The following is a 23,119-nucleotide window of genomic DNA, read 5'->3' on the forward strand; positions in this document are numbered from 1 at the left end:
CATACATGGGAAATGAAAGCTGGGAGACAATTAAGTTGCTCAGGCAGAGATGGCATGACCCGATTTGGCATCTGAGGTAGAAAATTCCCAAGGTAAAAACAGTGATAAACTAAATAATTGACAGTGTGTTGCCCTTTAATGGCAACCCTAAGCTCTACCACCAGAAGATCTGCCGCTGTCACACCCCAAGCATGACTCAGTAAATTCATGGATGGACTTTGTTGTCTGAGACCACAGGGCTGAGTTTTATAAATGGTTCAGAGCAGAGCTTTCCAAATTGTGTGTCGTGACACATTAGTGTGTCGTCTGTAGTGTGTAGGTGTGTCGTGCGAACACCCTGCGCTTCTCCCAGGGCTGGAAAGGAATTAGTTTAGCCTCCGGTTTGCTAGTAAAGCCGAATTACTGTGTCACAAAATGATGCATGTCTAAAAAGTGTGTCACCGATGTGAAAAGTTTGGAAAGCTCTCGTTTAGAGAGAGAAAACATGGGGAAGGGTGGCCGTTCAGGTGAGGTTTCAGAGACATTGGCAGAGGAAGGTTGCTATGTGGCTAGAACCTCTTCTGGCCTGTGGACATTTTTTTAAAAAAGATTCAGACAGCTGCCTGTTCATCCAATGAAAAAGCCATTACTTCTGAGGCAGTCCTGGTTCTGGCCTGCTTAGCAAAGCAGTGCTATGGCAGCAAGTGCAGCTGTCACAGCGCTGCTCCATTAAGTTGGCAGGTAAGGTCTGCACTGCAATCCATTCATTCCAACCTGATCAATTCTGCTTTTTCAGGACTGCTCTTATGAATCACACTATAATTTCTGGTTTGTCTTTAAGGGCAGGTCGTGACACTTCAGCCTGAGCTCAGGTGCTTTCCCCTGAACACCCTTGGACACCTTTTGGCTGCTTCTCCTCAGTCTGAGGCAAATCAGAGGGGAATGTTGGGGCTGATGTGTGTTTTTAAAAAAGGTTTTCCAAATCCATGACCAAGGGGGAAAAGGGGAATTTCCAAGCTCTGCCCCACTGAGACCAAATGATGGGGTATGTAATTAATGAGAACCACAAGGAAGATGCCCACAACTGCCCTGCCTGTTTGATGACTTTGGGGGCTATGTTGTTGCTCTACCTTATGAAGAGCTGAACCACTGGGGATGCCAGCCAATCATCAACAGAAGCCCACAAACTACCCAGGAGGTGACTTCTCCCACACAGCGAATCAGATTCTGAACCCTAGAAATCCAACATTCCTCCTCCTTCAGGTGAAACCCTCATCCCAGGTGCTCTTAGCCAGTCAGAACAATTTGTCTCCATGAGTGCATGGAATAATTGCAGGATGAACCTATTGGAACCACGAACCCCAATAATTGCAGGAAATAACTGCCTTCTTAACCAATCAGGATCTACAGCTAGCATTCCTGAAACCAATGGGCGAGGCACTCACCGTGCTGCTACCCAGCCGGTCCAGATATACATCTAGTCCACCCCTGAGACAAGTAAACCGGGTGCCGCCAAGACAGAAGGAAACACTGCTGGAGGTTGCAAAAGGACCAGCTGAAGATGGGAGGCCGGTTCTGTGTCATGCTACTGCTGCTGGCGGTTGGGGCTCAAGGGCTCATGAGGTGAGAGAAAGCAAGACGTTTCTTAAGCTCCATGGTGGGAGAGGTTAGTGGGGTATTCCAGTAGCTAGGATTCCTATGTGGAGCGACAGTTTTGAGTGGGTCAGGGATGCTAGACCTCCAGGAGATGACGGGACAACACAGCTTAATTTTAAGCATCAGCTGGTGCAATGGGTAGCTTGAGTTTCCTGAAAGAGGCATACAGTCTAGTGGAAGGCAAAGAGACAGCTCAGTTTTAGTAGAACATAGGGAGCTGTGGTATACTGAGGGCTTATCCGCACTACTCTTTCCCCACTGCTTCCCCTGGGGGAATCTTTAGGGTGCAATCGGAGCAAATGGCAATTTGGGTTTTCCCCAGATTGCCATTTGTTCTGATTTATCACTAAAGAGTGGGCTCTCCCTTGGAAAGGAGTAGGGCAGGAGGAAAGCTGCTCAGACCTGCACTTTCTAGGCACAGCACTAGCGGAAGTGTGGACGAGCCCTGGGTCAGACAATTGGTCCACCCGGCTCAGTAGTGTGTTCACTGCCTGGCAGTCGCTCTCCAGAGTTTCAGAGCACCTCTCCCAGCACAGCCTGGAGATGCCAGGAATTGAACCTGGGACCTTCTGCATGCAAAGCAGGTGCTCTACCGCAGAGCTACAGCTCTTCTTCTTCTTGCATGGGGATGTTCCAGGTTCAATTCCTGGCACCTCCAGTTAGGTCTGGGAATGTCCTCAGCATAGGCACCAACTCCTAGAGGCTTAGGTCCCTTCAGCCCCCACAATAAAATATTTGATACCAGAGTTGATGGGCATTGCTACCTTTCCTTCTTTTCCACGTTTGGACTTTGTTTCCCGACAAGCCCTGTAAAAGAACTTATAAAAAGTTTGATGGCAAGAGAGCTGGGATTGGGCAAAACCTCTGACATTGTTCCTTGCGATTGGAGTGGAGACAGAGAGAGAGAGTGCAAACTGGGCAGGTTTACGGCGTTCTATTACAACAAGTGAGGAAGCAGTTCCCAGTTGCTTATCATTTTAAAAAATTAAACTAGGAGCACCTAATTCAGATGACTGAATTAGGTAAAGCTCCACACCCATTGTTGTTGCTGTTGTTGAATGAATGAATGAATGTTGATTATCACAGCTAAACAGCCAGCATAGGTTGCTGCTGTTGTTAGTTCACCCTTTACCCCAAGGTCCCAGGGCAGGTTACAACAATCAATATATTTAAAAGCAATTTAAGACAACTTACTGTTGCAGAAATAAGGTGGGTCCTAAAAAAATATGCCCAAGCAGGCAAATGCACAATTTTGCAGCCAACCCTCATTGATTTTAGGCAGGAGGGAGGGGGAGGAGGCAACAAAGTGCATAGAAATTTGGGGTTTTGGAAGAGTTGGGTTCAAGTCCCCTTTTAGCTTTAATAATTCAGAGTAGCCAAGGACCAATCACCAGTCACCCTCACAAAGCTGTTTAGGGGATAAAAAGTGGGGTAGGGGAATAAACCTTCACCAGCACTAGGTACCTCTGTGGCTAAGATTGGAGACAGGGTTTATCTGGCACACACAACCCAAATATTTTATTCAAGTTGGCATCCCTAATCCCCAGCCTGGAGAGCCAGTCAGTACCCAGCTAGATGGACCAATGGCCTGGCTTAGTATCAGTCAGATTCCTATGTTCTTGTGGAAGAGAAGAGCGATTCACTATGGTTTTCCACTACAGACTGGGAAGGGAGAAGGGACTAGTGGTTAGAATGGAAGATCAGAAATCTCTTGGGATTGCAAACCAGCGGGTTGAAGCAGAGGGTGATGGGCCCCTGAGAGGTGATGAGGGAGAAAGAAGGCAGGTTGTTTTGTGAAAGGAGGAAGACCTTGTGAAATGCAGCAGCAACATTAAGAGCCAGGCTTAGAACTCCAGGATTCTCAGGAATAAAGGTTTGGATTAAATTATAGCAGCAGGCAAAGTTATGCTGAAAACAAGGTTCCCACACCCTTTTTTCCCTCCTGAAGACTGCTGTGCTGAATTACAGGCAAAAATTCAACAGTAGAAGCTTTCCTCATGCTCCAGCTCCATATCTGGGAAAACTTTGCCTTTTGAACTTGTGTCTGTCGGACAGCTGCTTTAAAAATATAGATGCTGAGCCAAGAAAATGGGTCACTCTCCTAGCAAGACCTCAGGGATAGTGGAGGGTCCAGTCCAGGAGAGGACTGGATTAGTGCTGCCTTTCTAGGGGTGCCTCCAGACTGCTGGTATTTTGTTGGAGGGATTCAGGCGCATAAGAAGTAGATTAAAGGCTCTGCAGAATGAATGCTGATTGCCATATAACCGCCCCGTAAACAAATTAGAATGAATGCTCAATAAAAACAGGAGGCAGTCTTAAACCCCCTCATAAGCATTGTGCAAACAAACCAGGGAGCATGCCAAATAAATAGGTCACTGGAGGATTCCCTAGCGTTGCCAGTCTGAGTGAGGTTGCCAAGTGACATGCTCCTCTGCCTTTAACAGTAGGTTGATGTGTGGAAACCAGCCACTGAAGATTTTTCTGGGTACAGAGCTAAATGTTATTGCTTGCTAGCATCTGCCTGTCAAACTGAAATTTTAAATCCCACCTTTCCTTCAAGGAGCTCAAGGTGACATGCATCATTCTGCCCTGCCCCACCCATTTTGTCCTCACGACAGCCTTGCAAGGTGGGTTAGGCTGACCAAGACTAAGGTGACCCAGGGAGCTTCATGGCTGACTGGGAACAAGAACCCTGGTAACCCAGGTGGTCCTAGGTCCAGCACTCTAACCACTGCACCGCGTTGTCAAAGGCTCAGGAGCAACAGAGGCGGGTTATACTACAAACAGAAAAGTTGGCACCCCTCTTACCAAAACCGAGGCACAAGCACATTGTTTTCTGAGTGGGGAGTTTCAGGTTATCAGTTTGACAGTGGGAGTCACATGATGTCACACCAAACCTTTACCTAGCACGCACTTCCTGTCTGCGCAAGGTGCTCGGCCTCAGCGCTCCGCGCTCCGTTCTGCTGAGCCAACATCCTTCCGCCTCCCAGCCCATGTAGGAATACATTAGCCAAAGAGCAAAACAAAACACCTGAGAGCAGCCCTCGTTAAGAAGGCCCCTGTAATTATGACACCGATACTTGGCCATCACCCAGCTGTAGGTAGGAGGGATGAGCAAGGGAGATAATTACAGATATGCTGCGCTGCTCATCAACAGGCAGGGCAGGACATGTGCGCTGGGGTGGTGAGGCCAGCCCTTCACCTGGGGTTGGAATCGGAGCTGGCAGGAGGCAGCCCCTGGAGAAGAGGTGCTTCCCTGCCTCTTCCATAACCACATGGCAGGGATCAGCTCCCTCTTTTGCATAGGGCTCAGATGACTGCCTGGAACCCAGTGGGTGGGGAGTTTTCCCTGGCAAGAAAATGGGATTATCCCGGAAGAACTTGGTGGGCGTTATGCTCTGCATGACTCTTACCTGCCCTGTCCTGAACGCAGAGATCTGGCAGCTCTTTATTTGTCTTCTAGTTTTTTTGAAGACAGACATATATACTCTGTGTGTGTGTGTGTGTGTGTGTGTGTGTGTGTGTGTGTGTGTAAAATAGAACTTTATTGAGGTTGATAATGAGCCAGCAAAATTTTCGCCAACTTCTGCCAGTCACAGAAATAGGATTCTACAGTACTACATTTTGCTCTGCGTGCTTTTGGAAGAGCAGGGGGTTTTTATTATTACTATTATTATTATTATTATTATTATTATTATTATTATTGCACTAGTGTGGCTAGGAAAAAAAGGGGGCCATTTTAGGTGCCCTACCAGTTTCTGGCTCAGTACTGCTGTCACCCCATAGACACCCTCTCTCTTCTGAAATAACCCAGGGCCATTCTTAAATGCAGGAATGCAGAACTTGTGACCCTCCCAGTGTTGCTGGACCAGACCATATCCCACATCATTTACTTAGAGCACTCTTATGCCACTTGAAGAGTCATGGCTCCCCCTCCCCCCAATAATATCGGAAATTGTTAAAGGTCTTGGGAGTCGCAGCTCTGCGAGGGGGTCCCCTAACCACTCTTCACACCCTTAACAAACTGCACTTCCCAGAATTATTTGGAGGAAGCTGTAAAATAGTGTAAGAGTGCTTGAGATGTGTGCTATGGGCAGCCCTCCTTGCCCATGCTGGCTGGGGTTGATGGTAGCTGGAGTCCAACAGGGCTGTTGTATGTTTTTAAAGGACTCAGAGCACAAGCCTATGACACAAGTTTGCACAAAAATTGCAAACACCCCCCTCCTTTCCGAAATAATTAATTCCATTCCTTTCCCAAATAACCCAGGCATCCTAGACCTGGGCCCCATAGCTAGTGTCTGAAGTCTGTTTTTGTTTGGCCAAGTGCTTCCTCACCAGCAACTACCCACCACAGGAAATGGGGGGGGGAGGGGGAGGACAGACGGACCTGTGTGGCTCTCCAAATGTTGCTGGACTAAAAGTCCCATCAGCCTCAGCTCCTCCCGGTGACCTTTATATTCAGCATTTATATTCAGCATTCATCCAGATTTGCCAGCACAAAGCTTACATGGTGGTTAGACATGGGGCATTTCCAGGCCACCTGTTTATTGAGCGTTCATCCTGACTGACTTGCTTGCAGATGACATTGGCTGATTAATGATGATTCATTACCATTTGTTTATGGTGTGGTTAGATGACATTGCATCAAAGCAATTGTTATCCCACACTTTTCCTGTGGGGGCGGGGCGAGGGGGGAATAGTTATAGATCACTAGTGTAGGATAATTCATGAAATACTTGGCCAGATCCCTAGATCCAAAGCTCAGGGCTAAACATACTCTCCAGCAAGAAAAAGCCCCCGGCAGTGTTTAAAAAGGCACAAAAGCAAGCAATAGTGTAGCGTGGGAATTTACAGTGTTAAACCTTTTAATATCCCGTTAAGTCCACTACCAGAGCTTCCACATTTCTATCCCACTTAGAGTTCATCAGACCACACACCTTAGTAAGTTTTAAAATGCTTTACCTACAACATTCCAAAGGTCAGGTTCATGAATCTATCCATACAGCAGCAAGTGAACACAGGCAGGAATCTTGGGGTACAAAATATAGTGAAATAGCTCTAAGCATGCGGTCTGAGCTTGTAGCGAGCAAGCTCATGCACATCCTATTTCAGAGAGTTCACATTGTTTGCTCTTTTCCCATGTGAGGGGGATGACCTAGCAGCTGAATATAGCAATTCTGCGGTCGTAACCCCTTCATGCATTAACTAGCCCTATGATTGCTAGTTATATTTGATTGTAATTTCCCACATTTCCCTGTCACTTTCATTATGGCAAAAAGTTTGATATTTTGGGGAAGCGGGTTTGTTGTGCAAGGCCTCCCAATCAACTATAACTGGGCATTGAGAATTTGCCAGTATGTGACTGAATCCCACCAGAACATAGCAACAATCTGGAAGCATCCCATGTCAAAACTTGCTTGAGTAGTTCTGATTTCACCAGGCAATTATACAACATTGAATATTCATCCTGCATTCGTCTTGATTTGCTAGCAGGGTTTTTATATGTCTTCCCATTATTCATTTGTCCTTTCTACGTGTTTCAATACATGTTCACATCACTTTCCTAAACCAAAACCAAAATGGATTTGTTGCACTAGGGCAATAGAGCGCTTTAATCCACTTTACTTGTGCAAATCTCAGATGCCTCCAGGTGGTTGGTATTTTGCAAAAGTGATTCAAGTGCATACTGGAACATTATGCAGGAAAATTGTCCCATAATTAAATCTATAAGCCTCCCTCCTCAACTAACTCCTTCAGATTTTAGCCCCCATAGTCTTCTAAAAACAATAATTAGGGTCTGAGACAAAACAGTAAGGGGGAAAAGGTCCCTCTCCCCCTGTAATTTGAGCACTTAGCTCCTGTACTTCACTGCAACGAAGCCTTAAGTTTGTGTAACTGAGGTCACATCCACACCATGCATCTAATCCACTCTTACACCATGGAGTCATAGAGAACCTTGGGAACTGTAGTTTGTTAAGGGTACTGGGCATTCTAGGTCTGGGAGGGTCAGCACCCTTAACAATTTCCAGGATTCTTCACTGGAAGCTATAACAGTGCTTGAAATGTAGGGTTATTTTGGCACCTGAAAATCCCACAAGCACAAATCTGAGGGCCCTGGCAATACCAATACAATATTTAAATAATAGTAGTAAACAAAACACTTGGTTTCCCTTTCATTGCACCTAAAACCTGCTGCCTGAGGCAGCCACCTCACTGTCTAACACAGGGGTCAGCAATCTTTTTCAGCTGTGGGCCGGTCCACCGTCCCTCAGACCATGTGGTGGGCTGGACTATATTTTGGGGGGGAAATATGAACAAATTCCTATGCCCCACAAATAACCCAGAGATGCATTTTAAATAAAAGCACACATTCTACTCATGTAAAAACACGCTGATTCCTGGACTGTTCGCGGGCCAGATTGAGAAGGCGATTAGGCCGCATCCGGCCCATGGGCCTTGGCTTGCCTACCCCTGGTCTAATGGAAGGGCTGGTCCTAATAATGCATTCCTCCTGACAACTCTCCTCTGCTTATTTTCCTCTCCTTGGCAGGATCCCATTGCAGAAGTTCCCCTCAGTCCGAAGCCGGTTTGGCCGGTCAGGCCTCCCCATCGCTGACTTGTTAAGACGAGGAAGAGTCAGGTCTGGGTCACCCTCGGAAGAAGGTTCTGTCGCCCGCCAACGCCTGCACAACTACATGGATGTAAGTGCCCACGAGTGGCAGATGGTGCCCATTGGGACAGGAAGGGCAGAAGGCAGGGAGCCCAACAGGAGGCAGAGACAAAGCCCCTGACAGGCACCAATTAATTCTAGTTTTATCCCCATTCTCCTCTCTGCTGATTTCTGAGGGGGAGGAAGCTGATGGGCTGTGCCCCCTGACCCCCCAAATGGTGGGGGTAGGCTGAGTTTGTGGGGGGGGGGCAATGTCCCATTTGCCCTAGTGGAACAACCCCCAGTAGTGCCCACTCACCTTCCCTAGGGTATGGACAGAAACTAGGACTGATGGCACCTTGTACAACCCCCCTGTCAAACCTTGCACCAGCCCTGGGAAATGAGAAGCCATTTGGGGAATTCTGTGTTGACCCCTTCCTTTCCCATTCTACCCTAGGCACAATACTATGGACAGGTCTGCATTGGAACCCCAGAACAGTGCTTCAATGTTGTCTTTGATACTGGTTCGTCCAATTTGTGGGTGCCCTCCTCCAAATGTTGCCTGTTTCACCTGGCATGCTGTAAGTTTATTTTTTATTCTTATTGGCTTTCCTCACAAAAGTGACCCCAAGCAAACCCACAAGAGCAACAAAACACTAAAACCAAGTATAACAAACAGCTGATAAAAACCTGAAAACACAACTATACACATTCTTGTTGCCTTGTAGCTCAGTCGGTAGAGCATGAGACTCTTAAATCTCAGGCTCATGGCTTGAAGCCCTACGTCGGGGAAAAGATTCCTGCATTGCATAGAGGGGCTAGGTCACCCTCGTGGTCCCTTCCAACTCTATGATTCTATATAAAAGACGGGTCTTACAGATCCCACCTCACTGTAAAGGCCACAATTGTCTGAAACCCTTCAAACTAAGAGCTGAAACCCTGGTTACAAATGGGAGAAGAGTAATGGCTTATTCATGCTCAGGGCATCAGTCTGGAAGAGGGATGGGGGAGAAATCTGATTCAGTTCGCATTTGAAGCCAAATCGGTCAAATCTGCCCTTTCTGAAACAATATGAGAACTGAAACAGAGCCATCCTTTCAAAATTTCCATTTCTCCAAATGTTGTGATGCAAATCTCCCAGCAAACAGTGTTTACAAAAAACATATGATAGGGGGAAATGTGTGTGTACACACACACACACACACACACACACACACACACACCATATTCAGGTGCATTATATCTGGAAAAATGCTTATGGAAATGTGCACATGAATCAATACCACGTACAAATAGGTGGTTATTTAGGAGACCCTTGCACTAAAATGCTGAATTATTTTCATGTGGATGTTTGGTTTTTCTAAACATTTCAAATGGCTGCAGAAATGTATAGAACCAAATTTAAGACTGGAACAATGGGAAATTGAAAGAAGTACTCCGGAAGCAGCCCGGAATAAACGCTGTCCTGAGTGTCTTGCACCAAATGATGGTTTCCTAAATAAATAAACAGAAAAATACTAGGGTCAGGGATAGTAATGAGGTTCCTGGGCCAAATCTAGCCTCCTAAGAGATGCCAACAGCCCCCTGTTGTGGATGACTTGAGAAGCTGGTTCCACCTGAGACAAGAGAACTTGCTGGCAGGCCATCGTAAGGGGTGTGGGTGAAGTGGGTGCTAGACTACGCTTCACCCTCTCCTCAAAGTGTTGCTGTCACTAGTGTTCTAGAGCAGGAGTGAGGAAGTGGATGTGGCCACTGGCCCACCATCCACTGGCTATTTTTGGCCAGAGGGCTGGGCCGGCCAGCTGCCAGTTACCTGACATCATACCATGTCAAGCGATTCTGCTTCAAAGGAAGAATCAGGAGTGCGCTAATCTTCCTTGGCACTCCTGGGTTGAATTCAAACTTCTGCTGCACTGACTTGCCCCTTGTAAGCCCCAGCTCAAATTCAAGCCAAAGATTCCTGCCAAAAGCAGGGCTTGCCTTTGGGCTTTCAGCAGGAACCTTGGCAGCTGCAGGTTGAATTTGGCTCCTGGGTGGAAGTGATTCCGGTGAGGCTTGGCATTTGGTGACCACTTTAAAAGGTGCCCAACCCCACTTGCAGATGAACCACCAGAGCATCATAACTCTAAGGCTCCCTGTCGTTCCTTTGCAACCCTGGCTTTGCTTACCAGACACCTGGCACCAGATGATGTCAGGTGGAGGCTTGGGGAATAACAGACTGGCAGACCACACAAGTATCCCTAGTTGGCCTCACTTGACCTCAGATTCCCCATCCTTGCTGTGCAGCCTTAGGGAGGAAGGCCTTTATACTCTTCTTGATCTCAAGAAAAGATTGTGCAATTGTTGAATGATAACAGGACAGTGTCACCTGTAAGGTAGCTGCTGCTAAGGAAACCATAAGCTTTGATGATGATGATGATGATGATGATGATGATAATGATGATAATAACAACAATATTTTTAATAAAATGTTCCTGGGAGCTAGAAGCACTAGAGTTGAAACCAACCCCTATCCTGCCACCACACAGACAGCTGCTTTCTCTCTCCTCAGGGGTACACAGTCACTACCGGGGCTTTTTCTCCTTGACTCACAAGGCCAACAAAGCCAAATTTGCCATTCACTATGGAAGCGGGAGTCTCAAAGGATTCTTGAGCGAGGATGTTCTGAGGGTGAGTACAGGGGGCTCAGATGCCTAGGTTCTTCTCCAAGAGGCAGAATAAGCTTAACCAGTGGGGGAGGGAAGGTTTCTGTACGATTTACCTTCAGAACGCGACTTCAGTGCCAGCTCAGCCCTGGAAGTTATCATGGGGAGGGGATGGAGGATGGGGGGAAGCACCCAAGCATGCAGGGGGTCTTTTCCTTCACACCGAATCACCAGCATCGGCCCACAAGTTCACACACCTCTGTGATAGCTTCTAAGAGAGAGAGGGAGTTGTGCCTGGGAAATTTGCACTCCTTTTTATTAAATGGTGGAGACCATGGCCCTTTGGTTGTGAAAGTGATGAAGAGACTAATGTTTTAAAATGTTATATACATATATGAAGGTTCCAGCTGTTGTGTTGTTGTTGTTGTTGTTTGCCAGGGACAGTTCTGGCCCTGTTCTGGCCCCTGATCCCAGTAAACCACTGCTTCTATTTTTGCCTTTTGACTATTGTGAATGACATTTTGAAAAAACACAAAAACCCACACAGCCTTTATCCTTTACCCCTGAATAACTGTGACGCTGACACAACCAAGTAGGTTTTCATAGCGTTCTTGAAAAGCTCACCATGGCTTAGGCCTCTGTGTACCTTCTGTGTGGTAAGTGCATTTTTTTGTGCCAGCAATGCCTCTCGAGTACCACGGGCATAACTGGGCTTCCGCCAAATCCTGTAGCCCTTCAGCTTTCCATAACTCTGGTACAGGGATTGCACCCTAAATCTCTGAGTGAGGCTGAAGGCATTTTGACTTTGCTGCGCATACATGTAAACAAAGGCTTAAGAACTGGTTGTCTGTGGCCTACTGGGTGGAGTGGCCAGCTGCCAGGCCCCTTCACTACCTACTAAACATGCATCACTGTAAATGCAAGGGAACTTGGGAAGCTGCCTTATGCTGAGTCAGACCCAGAGGCACAACCTTGCGCCCGAGGTTGAGGGCGCCCAAGACGTGGGACGTCATGTGTGTGTGATGCACGATGAACGCATGACGTCACATCGTCAGGGGGAGACAAAGGGTGGAGCCAAGTGCAGCCTGGCTTCAGTGGCCAGTGGCTCCTCCTCTCTTGTGCTCAGGAGAAGCCTTCCTCCACCCCCTCAACACTGAGGGGGCCTGGCCCCTTGCCAACATATACCGAGGAGGACTCCCTGGCCCTATAGAGTTGGCGCACCTGGTCACACCATTGGCCCACCTAGCTCATTATTATCTATGCTGACTGATAGTGGCTCTCTAGGGCTAATCTCAGATAATCTCAGGCCTACCTGGAGATGCCAGGGATCAAACCTGCATGCAATGCAGATGCTGTACCACCGATCCATGGCTTTCTGAAGGCAGCCCTGTTTAGAGAAGTTTTTAATGTTTGAAGTTTTGTTCTGTTTTTAATGTTCTGTTGAAAGCCGCCCAGAGTGATAGGCAGGGTAGAAATAAATTATTATTATTATTAATTATTATTATTACTGTTACTATGCCCAGGACATCTTGGGCATCCAAGCCAGCCCCGCTGAGGGCTGCTCATGACCAATGGGCTTTAGCTGATTCATTACTGAGGATGAGTCTGGAGTGTTTGTGTTTACCTTTGGAAGGCATGAGAAAAGTGAGATAGGCTTTCCTTCCAGTGTAACCTCTGACAGCTTCTGTTTGTTAAACTGTAAATTGTCTAAGGCTTACTACTCCAACATCCTCCAGAAGGCACTTTGAGAGATGTTTTGAAAATAGGCAAACTTATTTAAATTATATTGATGGATTACAAAGTTACATGACTAATCAACTAAAAATCTTGCAGTGGCTATGAGCCTTAATTAAAATTATTCAGACATTCATCATGGCAATATATATATATATATATACATATATACATACACATATATATATACATACACACACACACACACACACACACACACACGGCATCATTACATGAATGTAGCACTTTGCGATATTGCCTAAGCAAATCCTAAGAGCAGAGCATATTTCAAGATAGTTACCTCTGCATTTGGAGAGAGGAACTGTGGTTTGCTTAAACTATGTTTCGGAACATGCCAACATCTGAAACTGCAGTTTGATCCTGGCTTACCTTCACTATAGTTTACCAGATTATAATTTCTGATCTCTTCCTCTGGTTCATGAAAGAGAAGGAGGGGGAGCACACAACCCAATGGCTTGCCATGATTCATTCACATAGTGGGAAACTACTGTCTCCTGTTACATCTCAACCCAGCTACAGCTGAATCCCAGTTTCTCTTCTACTAGAAAGTAAGCACTGGATCTGAAGGAAGAAAGACAGGTGACACCACACAGGTATTCAGGGTCAGAGCTCTATGCTTAAAGATGCAGCAAGAGGATGCTAAAGCCTTGGTCCTTCAAAACTGAGCGTTGTAGTGGGTATCAGGTTTTTCTAATTCAGAGATATGTGAGTATCTGGTCGATGGAGCAGAAGACATGATGCTTACCTTCTCTCTCCTCAGATTGGCAACTTGAGCATTCAGAACCAGACATTTGCCGAGGCTACAGATCTGCCAGGTTTGGTTTTTGTAGCTGCAAAGTTTGATGGCATCATGGGGCTGGGGTATCCCAGCATCTCAGTCAACAATATAACCCCACCCTTTGATAACATGATGAAGAATAAGCTGCTTAAGAAGAACGTATTCTCCTTCCACCTCTGCAAGTAGGAATCCTTCATGTTACCTCCTCCTTTCTCTCATCCCAGTCCTACCCTGCCCAAGTCCCAATGCATCCCTTTAGAGTTGCATCCAATGTTAGCCACAATCAGAGTAGACTCGTTGGAATTAATTGACATGACTAATGTAGCTGTTAACGAAGCTCTGGCACAATAGGATCATACCATCAAGTCCCAATTAATCTTGCTGCCCTGTTCTGGACCAAGTGATGTAATAGTGCCACTGTATTCTGCTCTGGTCAGACCTCACCTGGAGTACTGTGTCCAGTTCTGGGCACCACAGTTCAAGAAGGACATTGACAAACTGGAACGTGTCCAGAGGAGGGCAACCAAAATGGTCAAAGGCCTGGAAACGATGCCTTATGAGGAACGGCTAAGGGAGCTGGGCATGTTTAGCCTGGAGAAGAGGAGGTTAAGGGGTGATATGATAGCCATGTTCAAATATATAAAAGGATGTCACATAGAGGAGGGAGAAAGGTTGTTTTCTGCTGCTCCAGAGAAGCGGACACGGAGCAATGGATCCAAACTACAAGAAAGAAGATTCCACCTAAACATTAGGAAGAACTTCCTGACAGTAAGAGCTGTTCGAGAGTGGAATTTGCTGCCAAGGAGTGTGGTGGAGTCTCCTTCTTTGGAGGTCTTTAAGCAGAGGCTTGACAACCATATGTCAGGAGTGCTCTGATGGTGTTTCCTGCTTGGCAGGGGGTTGGACTCGATGGCCCTTGTGGTCTCTTCCAACTCTATGATTCTATGATTCTATGATTCTATGAAGTTTCCAAACCATCTCCAAGGGCAAAAGATTACAATGCATGAGAAACTATTTGCTTTTCCTTCTCAGCTGCTGTTTGCATTGACTCAGTCTTTCCTACACTGAACATGCCCTCAAAAATATGCTCACATTTCATTGGATGTTAGGATTAGGCACACTCTCTCCATTCTCAATAGAAGAGAAGAACAAATAGAAGAGAAGAACAAGCACAGTGGTGGCCAATGTTGGTGCCTTTTCCACATTGATGGGGGGTGGGGAACATGCCTGCTCCTTTTTGCTCTTCGAAATGTGGCCACCATTTTGTCTTACTTGACACACCCCATGGCAACCATTTTGTGACTGGCACTGAATTATCAGAATTCCAAATGCATCCACTGGCCCGAAAAGGTTGGCAACCTCTGGCCTAAGTAAGCTATTAAGAGGTACTTTGAGCCAATGAGTCATCTTGTTGCAGCAGGGTAGCTCTGGGTGACATCTTTTTATGCAGGAATCTGGGCTGTCAGTTTTCCAGTTGGCATAACATTCTTCTTTTCAGTGACTCACAAAGACTGGTTTAGGATTCTGAAATGCCTCTGTGTATACAATACAATTAAAGAGAATGTTGATTGCCAGGTGGAGTTCAGTATGTCCTGCCATGTATATATTCTGGGTGGATACCGTCACACATTATAGGTACATGAGTGGGATGATGCGGATATTTTCTGTGCATTCTTGGTTGTTCCTCGTCTAATGGCAGGTGGTTCCATCACTCTGGTGTTTCATGTAACATGACAGCTTTACTGGGTCTGCTTCTTTTTGGTGAGAGAGTACTGGAAAATAACATTGTTTTGGTAGTGTCCTTGCTGTTGAACAATTGTAGAGCTCAAAATGTCCCAAGTTCAATTGCTAGCATTTCCAGGCAGAGCTCTTGTCTGAAACTTTGGGTAGCTGCTCCCAGTTCCTAGAGACAATACTGAGCATGTTTAGCCATTGCTCTGACTCAGTATGGCAGCTTCCTATGTACCGTATTTACAGCTATACAGGTTCAGTAGGTTATGAACAAGCATGCCAGGTGGCTACACTACCCGGTGGCCATGGTCAATCATTTCTAGCCCCAAAGCAGTGTCAGCCCATACCCTCAAGATCAAGATCTTAAACAGCTATTTCTGCCAGCCAAGAGCCTCTCAGAAACCTTTCGCAGTCAGCACTAAAGCTCAAGCCACAGTTTGTTCAGATTCGAACTGTCCCTTTGAGACCCCACCCGGTGATGGATGTGACATGTTAGAGGAGCATGGAGCAGCCATTGCTCATCAGAATCCATTATCCATGAGGCAGGGTTGCCAACTGACCAGGGGCTGGGATGGCCTGACCTACTCCTGTACCCTTTAACCGAAAGTCAACATGCATAAATTGGCAGGTGAAGCTTATCAAAGGAACAAGATTAAAAGAACATCATGGATTTGAGTGACCGTTTGCAATTCCAAGTGTTCCCTTTGAACCACTTTGAGAACTGTAGCTGCAGGAAGGGAACAGGGGTCTCCTGACAATCCTCAGCTCCCAGAATTTCTTGGGGGAAGCCATGACCGTTTCAGGTGGTATCATAGTGCTTTAAAGGTATGAATGTGGACTTAGGTTGCCCAGAGGCAATCTATACATTTATGCCAATGTTTATTCAACCACTCAGAGGTGTGAGGGTCCCTCCCCAGCCCTGTTAGGTGGCTCACAAGTTTTGTTAAGTAAATAAAATATCCTTTCCTCTTGCTTGCCTGCTCCACACACATACCCATTGTTGCTCCTCAGAAGAAGCACCTTTTGACCCTTCTGATTCTTCTCCTAGCACTGAGAGCGGCTACGAAAACAACGGTGGCGAAGTGGTTTTCGGAGATATCAACCACGATGCCTATGAAGGGAAGCTCCACTACATCCCAGTGTCACGCAAGGCTTACTGGCAGATCAAGATAGACAAGTGAGTGCCGCCATTTATTTCCTGATCTGTTTCTGGGATAGATTTATGTACCGCTTAGTCATTCACATTTCCAAGATGGCGCACATAAAAACAAAACAATTAAAAGCCACCATAGAACTGCACGCTACCTCAGAACACATGCTGGAATAAGAAAGTCTTTTGTTGCGTGGGAAGACTGAGACTAAGAAGGAAGAAGCGGACAGGCAATGCTGCCACCACCTGCACTGGCAAGTGAAGGCTGGGTGAGGGCAGACTGAGGTTGCTGGGTAAAGTGCCACGCTTGCCCCACTAGACCAGCCTCTGCTGTGCATTATTGAACTGTCCAATTTTATAACTGGGTTTCCCCGCAAGGTCAATTTAGCATGCGAAAGTGGATCAATTTTATTTTTATTAGACATTATATTCCATTTCTTTCTAACCGACTTAATTGTTTCAAGGGTCTCCCGCATTTTCAAATATTTTGATCCTAATATTGTCCAAGCCACCAAAGATGATGTATACGTATATTCTAAAGTTGCCCAGGTTGGATAGTTAACACCAGATATAGGTTTCCAGGCTTTGGCACATTGCAATTAATAAGCACGATGGTATACCAAATCCGAATTTGGATTTATTTATTTTTGGCAGAGATATTCTTGGAGTTGCTGAACTCCAAAGACATTTCCTAAACAAACAAACAAAATATTTTTTAGAAATATGTTCCAGATATATAAACTGGAAGTCCTCTCAGAATATAAATTCTTGCACGAAGGCAAGAGTTGAAGGTTTTTTTCTACCCACTTTTGATTGTAGCCACACAAACACACTCCCCCCCCCCCCCACGCCATGCCTGCTGCTGGCAATATGGATTCCAGAAGACAAATAAACCAGAAATCAACTCCTGCTTTATTTAAAACAACCAGTGTTTAAAAATTCAAACAACAAACCATTAATTTTTAAAAAATATTGACATCCTGAATATGCAGTGAACAAAACACTTTTGCTGATGGTACTTGGGTGTAGACCTAGAGAATAGCACTTCAAGTCATCAGTGAATAATAGTTATAATTGTCAAACATATTTCAACCTTACAGCCTTCCTCGGTGGCATCAGTGTCTAAAATGGCAGATTTAGCTGCTTGGGAGTTTGATAAGATAATTCAGGCTTGCATCCATCCAAATTAATGTCCTAACAGTAAATATATAATTGCATTTCCATTACTCAGCATGATTGCAATACTCCCCACCTGAAAAAGATGTTCTAAGCAAGGCCACATATCTCTATTTGCCATCTATGAGAAATGTTTGTGTTTAAAGAATAAATGTGAAGCCTAATGCAGGAAACACTCTACCCTCTGGCCTCTTGGGTACAGCAGTCCTTTCCTCTCAGTGATGCCAAGTTGCAGTTATCCTGGTGGAGTTTTCCGCCAGACCATCTGGGGAGTTCTGCTGGCGTGGCTTCATCTCTGCCAGTGGAGATACACAGCCTTTGCCAACCTGATGCCTGGCAGATGTTTTGGACTACAACTCCCATCAGCCAGTGCTGGTTGGAGCTGATGGGAGTTGTAGTCCTAAACTTTTTGCAGGCACCAATTGGGGAAGGCTGCCTTAAGGATGCTGGGCTGGTATAATTCAGATATAGGATTTTGCCCTAAACCTGAATCTCAGTCTGGCTTTTCCAGACAACCACTTTACAGAGCAGTATTCTAATTAAGGATATGTTCACATTAGGGACTTGCGATGCAATGAGGTCATTTTCCCGCCCACTGCATTTCAAGTTGCATTAGCATGGTGTTGTTCACATCAGAGAGCAGGTGGGGATGTCTTCACCGGATGTACATGGCCTTTTTGGTTTCCCCTGACGAGGTCAAAGCCACCATGGTGCAGCTATTAGAATGTCAGGCTAAGATCTCAGTGACCAGGGTTCGAATCCCCACTTTAGTCATGAAGCTCATTGGATGGCTTTGGACCAGCCAGTCACTATCTCACAGCCTAGCCTGCCTTGCAGAGTTGCTGCAGTGGTAACATGTGTGTGTGAAGGGGAATCATCTGTACTGCCTGAGCTACCTGGAGGGAAGGCGGACTAGAAATGTAGCAATATAAAGATTTGGTATTCTCACCATGGTAGAGTATGAGTATCTAGCAAAAGAGTTCACCCCACATCAGTGTTTGTGTGTAATCTGCAAGCCATTGTTCTGATTTACATCCTCCCAAGGCAGCAAAAAAAAGCATAATATTACAGTAAAATATAAAATTAAATTTCAAAAATGCAAGAAATCAGCTATGCATTATTGAAATCTAACAACCAGTATAAAACCATTTCCAGAGCCTCAGCTATAAACCATGAGTTTTGAGTCCTTGTGTAACACCGGACTGGAGTTCCATATGCTACCAACATTACCGATGGTCCCGGGGTTGTTTTTTAAGCTATTCAATAGGTTGTTTGTTTTGCAAGAACAGCACTAACCACAAGAGGGCAGTGCTGTTGCATTTTCAACCAACTTTCCGATATACAGTACTTGCTGCTCCTGTTTCCTGAGGTTTCTGCTATTTTTGTACTTTGCGTGTTCTCTTGGATATTATTTCTGTTATTGTTGTGGAGGGTTTTTTATTGTAAGCTGCCCTGGAGGCAAAAAGGCTGAAAGATGGGAAATCAAATGTTTTCAATGAATAAATAAAAATAAAGATGTGCTGAGTGGAAGCGGAAAATTCCAATCAATCCACGCAGCACCTTCAGGGAAAAGTCAATAGCTGGAAACCTGACATCAAGGACACTGCTAAGTCCAAAACAAACTCGGGACACAGGCCCATGACCCAGATTTTGCCGATGGGCAAATTAAAACAGTGGATGGTTGAGGTCTTAGGTCACATCCATATCCTACATTTAAAGCACTCTTAGACCACTTTTAACAGTCATGAAGAACCTTGAGAACTGTAGTTTGTTAAGAGTGCTGGGAACTATAGCTACGTGAGATCAGCTACAGTAGTTCCTAGGATTTTCCAGGCCTGTTAAAAGGTCTTTAAATGTAACAGTATAGAGAGAAACAGCCCATGCAATTTTTATGCAGGGGGATCAGTGCAAAAAACAAAACAAAACCCAAGGGCTCAGGTACCTAACAACACTCCCTGCCTGATATGCTAGTTTTCTTGGTGCGGAGGTTTATTTATTCAATTCGTGTGTGTAAAGAAGAAAGAGGAACAGCCCAGACACAGGTTCATCCCCTTCATCTGCTGTTGGTGAGAACTAGATCTTAAACTGCCAATCCCAAGCTCTTTCAGCGGTGTGTATGAGTTTGGCGGTCAGAGTCCTCCTGCTCACTAGCTTCTGGTTGTCTGGCCACAGATGTGTCCTCTCAACTCTCATCAGGCCTCCAAAACACCGTGAATAAAGGCTGCCAACCACTTTTGTTTCCCCTCTGTGTAGGATAACTGTGGAGAAGCAATCCAAGAGTGAAAAATGTTGGCCGTGGAGGCTGTTTGACAAGGACAATTCAACGAAGTTGTGCAAGGACAGTTGCCAAGGCATTGTGGACACTGGCACTTCTCTTATCACAGGGTCTAGTGATGAAATCAAAGAGTTGCAGAAGGCCATTGGGGCTGAACATATCATGGGAGGACAGGTAAGGAAGAGGCAACGTGTCTTGGATTCTTTAATGACCCATCCAAAACAACAACAACAACAAAACCTCCATGCAGAGCCTTCCAAATTAACAAATCCAGCCCTTGGTTCTGGTTTCATTGGCTTATTCTCTCTGCTGTCGATCTGTCGGTGTGATATCCCATCATACTCGAATGTGACCAGGAAGCAGAACTCAGGCTAGGGTTGTGCACTTGAAGGAGTGAGTTTATGCAGGACCATTTTAAGTGACCAGAGTCAGCAGAGGCGGGAAGCAGACTTTGTTTCTATTCCAATGGTATACCCAACATTCTTTTGCTTTCTTCCATATGAATTGGAAATCTTACTACAGTATTTTCACCTTAAAGTCCTGCACTTAAGAGGCCAGTTTTGCAGTGAGGCCAAAACCTGCCTTCCTTCCCCGACCCTGGGGCTCTTCCTGACCACCTGTTTTTTTTTATCATTCATCCTGATTTGCTTACACAAAGCTTAGCATGGAGATCAGACTATGCCTGGTGTTTGTTGAGCGTTCTTTCTTGTTTTTTTGCGGGGAGGTGATTTGACAAGGAACAGCATCAAACTGTGGGGTTCCCTCCTTTGCTCCACATCACTGACTGCCATTGGCAGGGAAGGTCGCCCTGTGACACACTGCATTTGGCTAAGGAGAGAAGATGCAATCCCAAGGGTGCCATTTTCAGAGACAGCTCCTCATCTGCCGTTGAGTCTAGTACCTTCAACTTCTGGCAAAACACGGTGGTGGGAGTGAGTGGAGTTTGGGGTAAATGTCCTAGCATAGAAGAGGTGTGTTAAGAGAAGAATGCCTGTCCAGTCTCTTCCCCTTCCCTTCCTCATGGCACTCTCCCTTTCCCCACCACAGTATGCAATAGATTGCAGTAAACTTCCTGAGCTACCAAACGTGACTTTTCATCTTGGTGGAAAGCCCTTCGCTCTGACACCAAAGGACTACGTTCTTCAGGTAAGAGAGGCCAACACAAGACCTTTGACGAAATGGTGATGGCTTTAGCAGAGGGTTGGTTAAGATGATCCTTGAGATCCAATCAAACTTTACAATTCTGTGATTCTATGACTCTAAAGTGGTATGATGGTGCATTAAGTATATAATGCAGATGGGGCCTTAGACCCTAGGCAGTGACAGTCAGTCTGACTGGACAATACTGACCAAGTGAACCCATGGGTCAGGCTCGGTATAAGGCAGCTTCCTATGTTCCTCAGAATTCCTGAGTGAGAGTGAGCCCACACCTTGTTCAGGAGTATAGGTGGGGGAGGAATTTGGTTAGCATTTTAATACACAACTCCCTAATTTGCACTTCTTGAAACAATATGCAGACCAAACACAGCTGTCTTTCAAAATCTGCAATTCTCCATCCAAATAATACATACATAAATGTCTACATTCGGGGAAAGTGAGCATAAAAATGCACATGTTCATGAAAATAACATTTTTAAAAAATGCATTACAAGCTAAATTGCTTGCAAAAATGTGTGTGTTGGGGAAATTTCCATGCAAAAATGAGAATAGCTGCACATTGCTGGGCATTGGACTAGATGATCCTCAGGGTCCCTTCCAAATCTACTATTCTACGATTCTATGAATATAGGGAGAAATTTCCACTAAATGCTAATGAATTTTCATGAGGATCTTTCTTTAAATAATGCAGAGGTGTGGGGAATTGAATTTAAGATAGAAAAATGGGGGAAAGGGGAAATATTCAACCTGACAATTACTCAGCGGAAAGGACTATAGTGGCATTGCCTAAAGTCTCTAGAAGCCTGTAAGCCTCCAGCGATGGCCTCTCATTGAACTGTGCTATTTCCCTCCCATCTTCACAGATAACCCAAGGAGGAGTGACTGTCTGCCTCAGCGGCTTCATGAGTCTTGACATCCCTAAGCCCACTGGACCACTCTGGATCCTGGGTGACGTTTTCCTCCGGCGCTTTTACTCAGTCTTTGACCGAGATAATGACCAAGTTGGCTTAGCTGTCTCCAAACAAACCATATGCGGTGCAACTACAGCTGCAGTAGCAGCTACACCGGCTCCACAGGGCACAACTCCAGCTGCAGCCACCACAACCTCCGGATGTTAGCTGTCCAGTGTTCCAAGTGCTGAACTCAGGAACGCAGCAGGGTTGAGAAGTGGGGTGCGTGTATTTGCATAGCAGCAGGGGTGGGGTTCCACAGCATGGGATTTGCAGTCGCCCTATTTCTCAGAACAGCTCCTTTTTTAAAAAACAACAACACAAGTTTCTAATCCTCATGGTGGCAGAGGAAAAGATGATGCACCTTGGAAAGTCCCCTTTGAACTTCAAATACATTGCTGTGTATATCAAGTGTGCAGAGCTTCTCCCACCAAGTTCTCCTCTTCCATCCTCCTCCCCAGCTTGCTGATCCTATGCATGTCTACTCAGAAGTAATTCCGGTGAGGTCAGAGGGACTTTCTTCCAAGGAAGTATGGCTGGGATTGCAGCTTTTAGAGTCCTGTTTGCTACAGCAAGCAGGACAGCCTCAGACAATGGGATCAACAAGCTGGTGGGGGATAATGCTTTCTTCATGTGACTTGATAGCTCACGGCTTGATGAGTCACCCTTGGATATTTAAGGTGATGTAACATTCTGAGCCCATAGCACAGGCTTTGTGCTTTGTGCTCAGAAGGTCCCAGATTCAGCCTCTGGCATGCCTAGCGAAAAAGAGATCTCGGTTATCAGGACTGTGTTACCAGATCTGCGAGTGCGTCTATATGCATGCATGTGCAAACAAGTATCCTACATGCGTATTCACAGAAAATCTAATTTTGTGCAATTAGCAATGCTACCCTTGGGAACTGTACTGGAGACGATTGTGTGTGTGTGCGCGCACATACAAAATTGCTTTGCTTTCTTTAGCACCGATTTAGCGGTGACCAATAAGGATTCAGTATTAGTGTTCTTGCTCCTGAAATATTAACATTTGTAATATGAGTAGAGCAAATATTGCAATGCTGCGAATGTAATATTTATTCATAAAAGAATAAAGTCTGGAAGGAAATAACACAATGATATAAAAATGATTTTAAAAGCCACAATCGTTTCAGAAGCTTGAAATGCCGCTACAGAGACTTACAGGACAGAAAGGGTTAATAATGCTGGTGGAGGCTGAT

At 45.6% G+C, this 23,119-nt stretch overlaps 2 protein-coding genes across 2 annotated transcripts in view; one reads left to right on the plus strand and one right to left on the minus strand.

Annotated features, from left to right (window-relative positions):
- LOC128400628 (integrin alpha-M-like) overlaps positions 1–23,119 on the minus strand; it is a 159,481-nt gene that overhangs the window by 57,581 nt on the left and 78,781 nt on the right. The gene's annotated exons all lie outside the window — the stretch shown is intronic.
- Positions 1,398–22,831, plus strand: LOC128400631 (cathepsin D-like). Its single transcript, XM_053362964.1, has 9 exons — positions 1,398–1,602; positions 8,186–8,336; positions 8,742–8,865; positions 10,836–10,954; positions 13,445–13,644; positions 16,242–16,370; positions 19,773–19,968; positions 20,842–20,940; positions 21,816–22,831. Exons 1-9 carry the CDS (start codon positions 1,541–1,543, stop codon positions 22,068–22,070), a joined length of 1,335 nt encoding a protein of 444 aa, XP_053218939.1. The 5' UTR covers positions 1,398–1,540; the 3' UTR covers positions 22,071–22,831.

This window comes from Podarcis raffonei, chromosome 13 (genome assembly GCF_027172205.1).
Source record: "Podarcis raffonei isolate rPodRaf1 chromosome 13, rPodRaf1.pri, whole genome shotgun sequence".
NCBI classification, from domain to species: domain Eukaryota; kingdom Metazoa; phylum Chordata; class Lepidosauria; order Squamata; family Lacertidae; genus Podarcis; species Podarcis raffonei.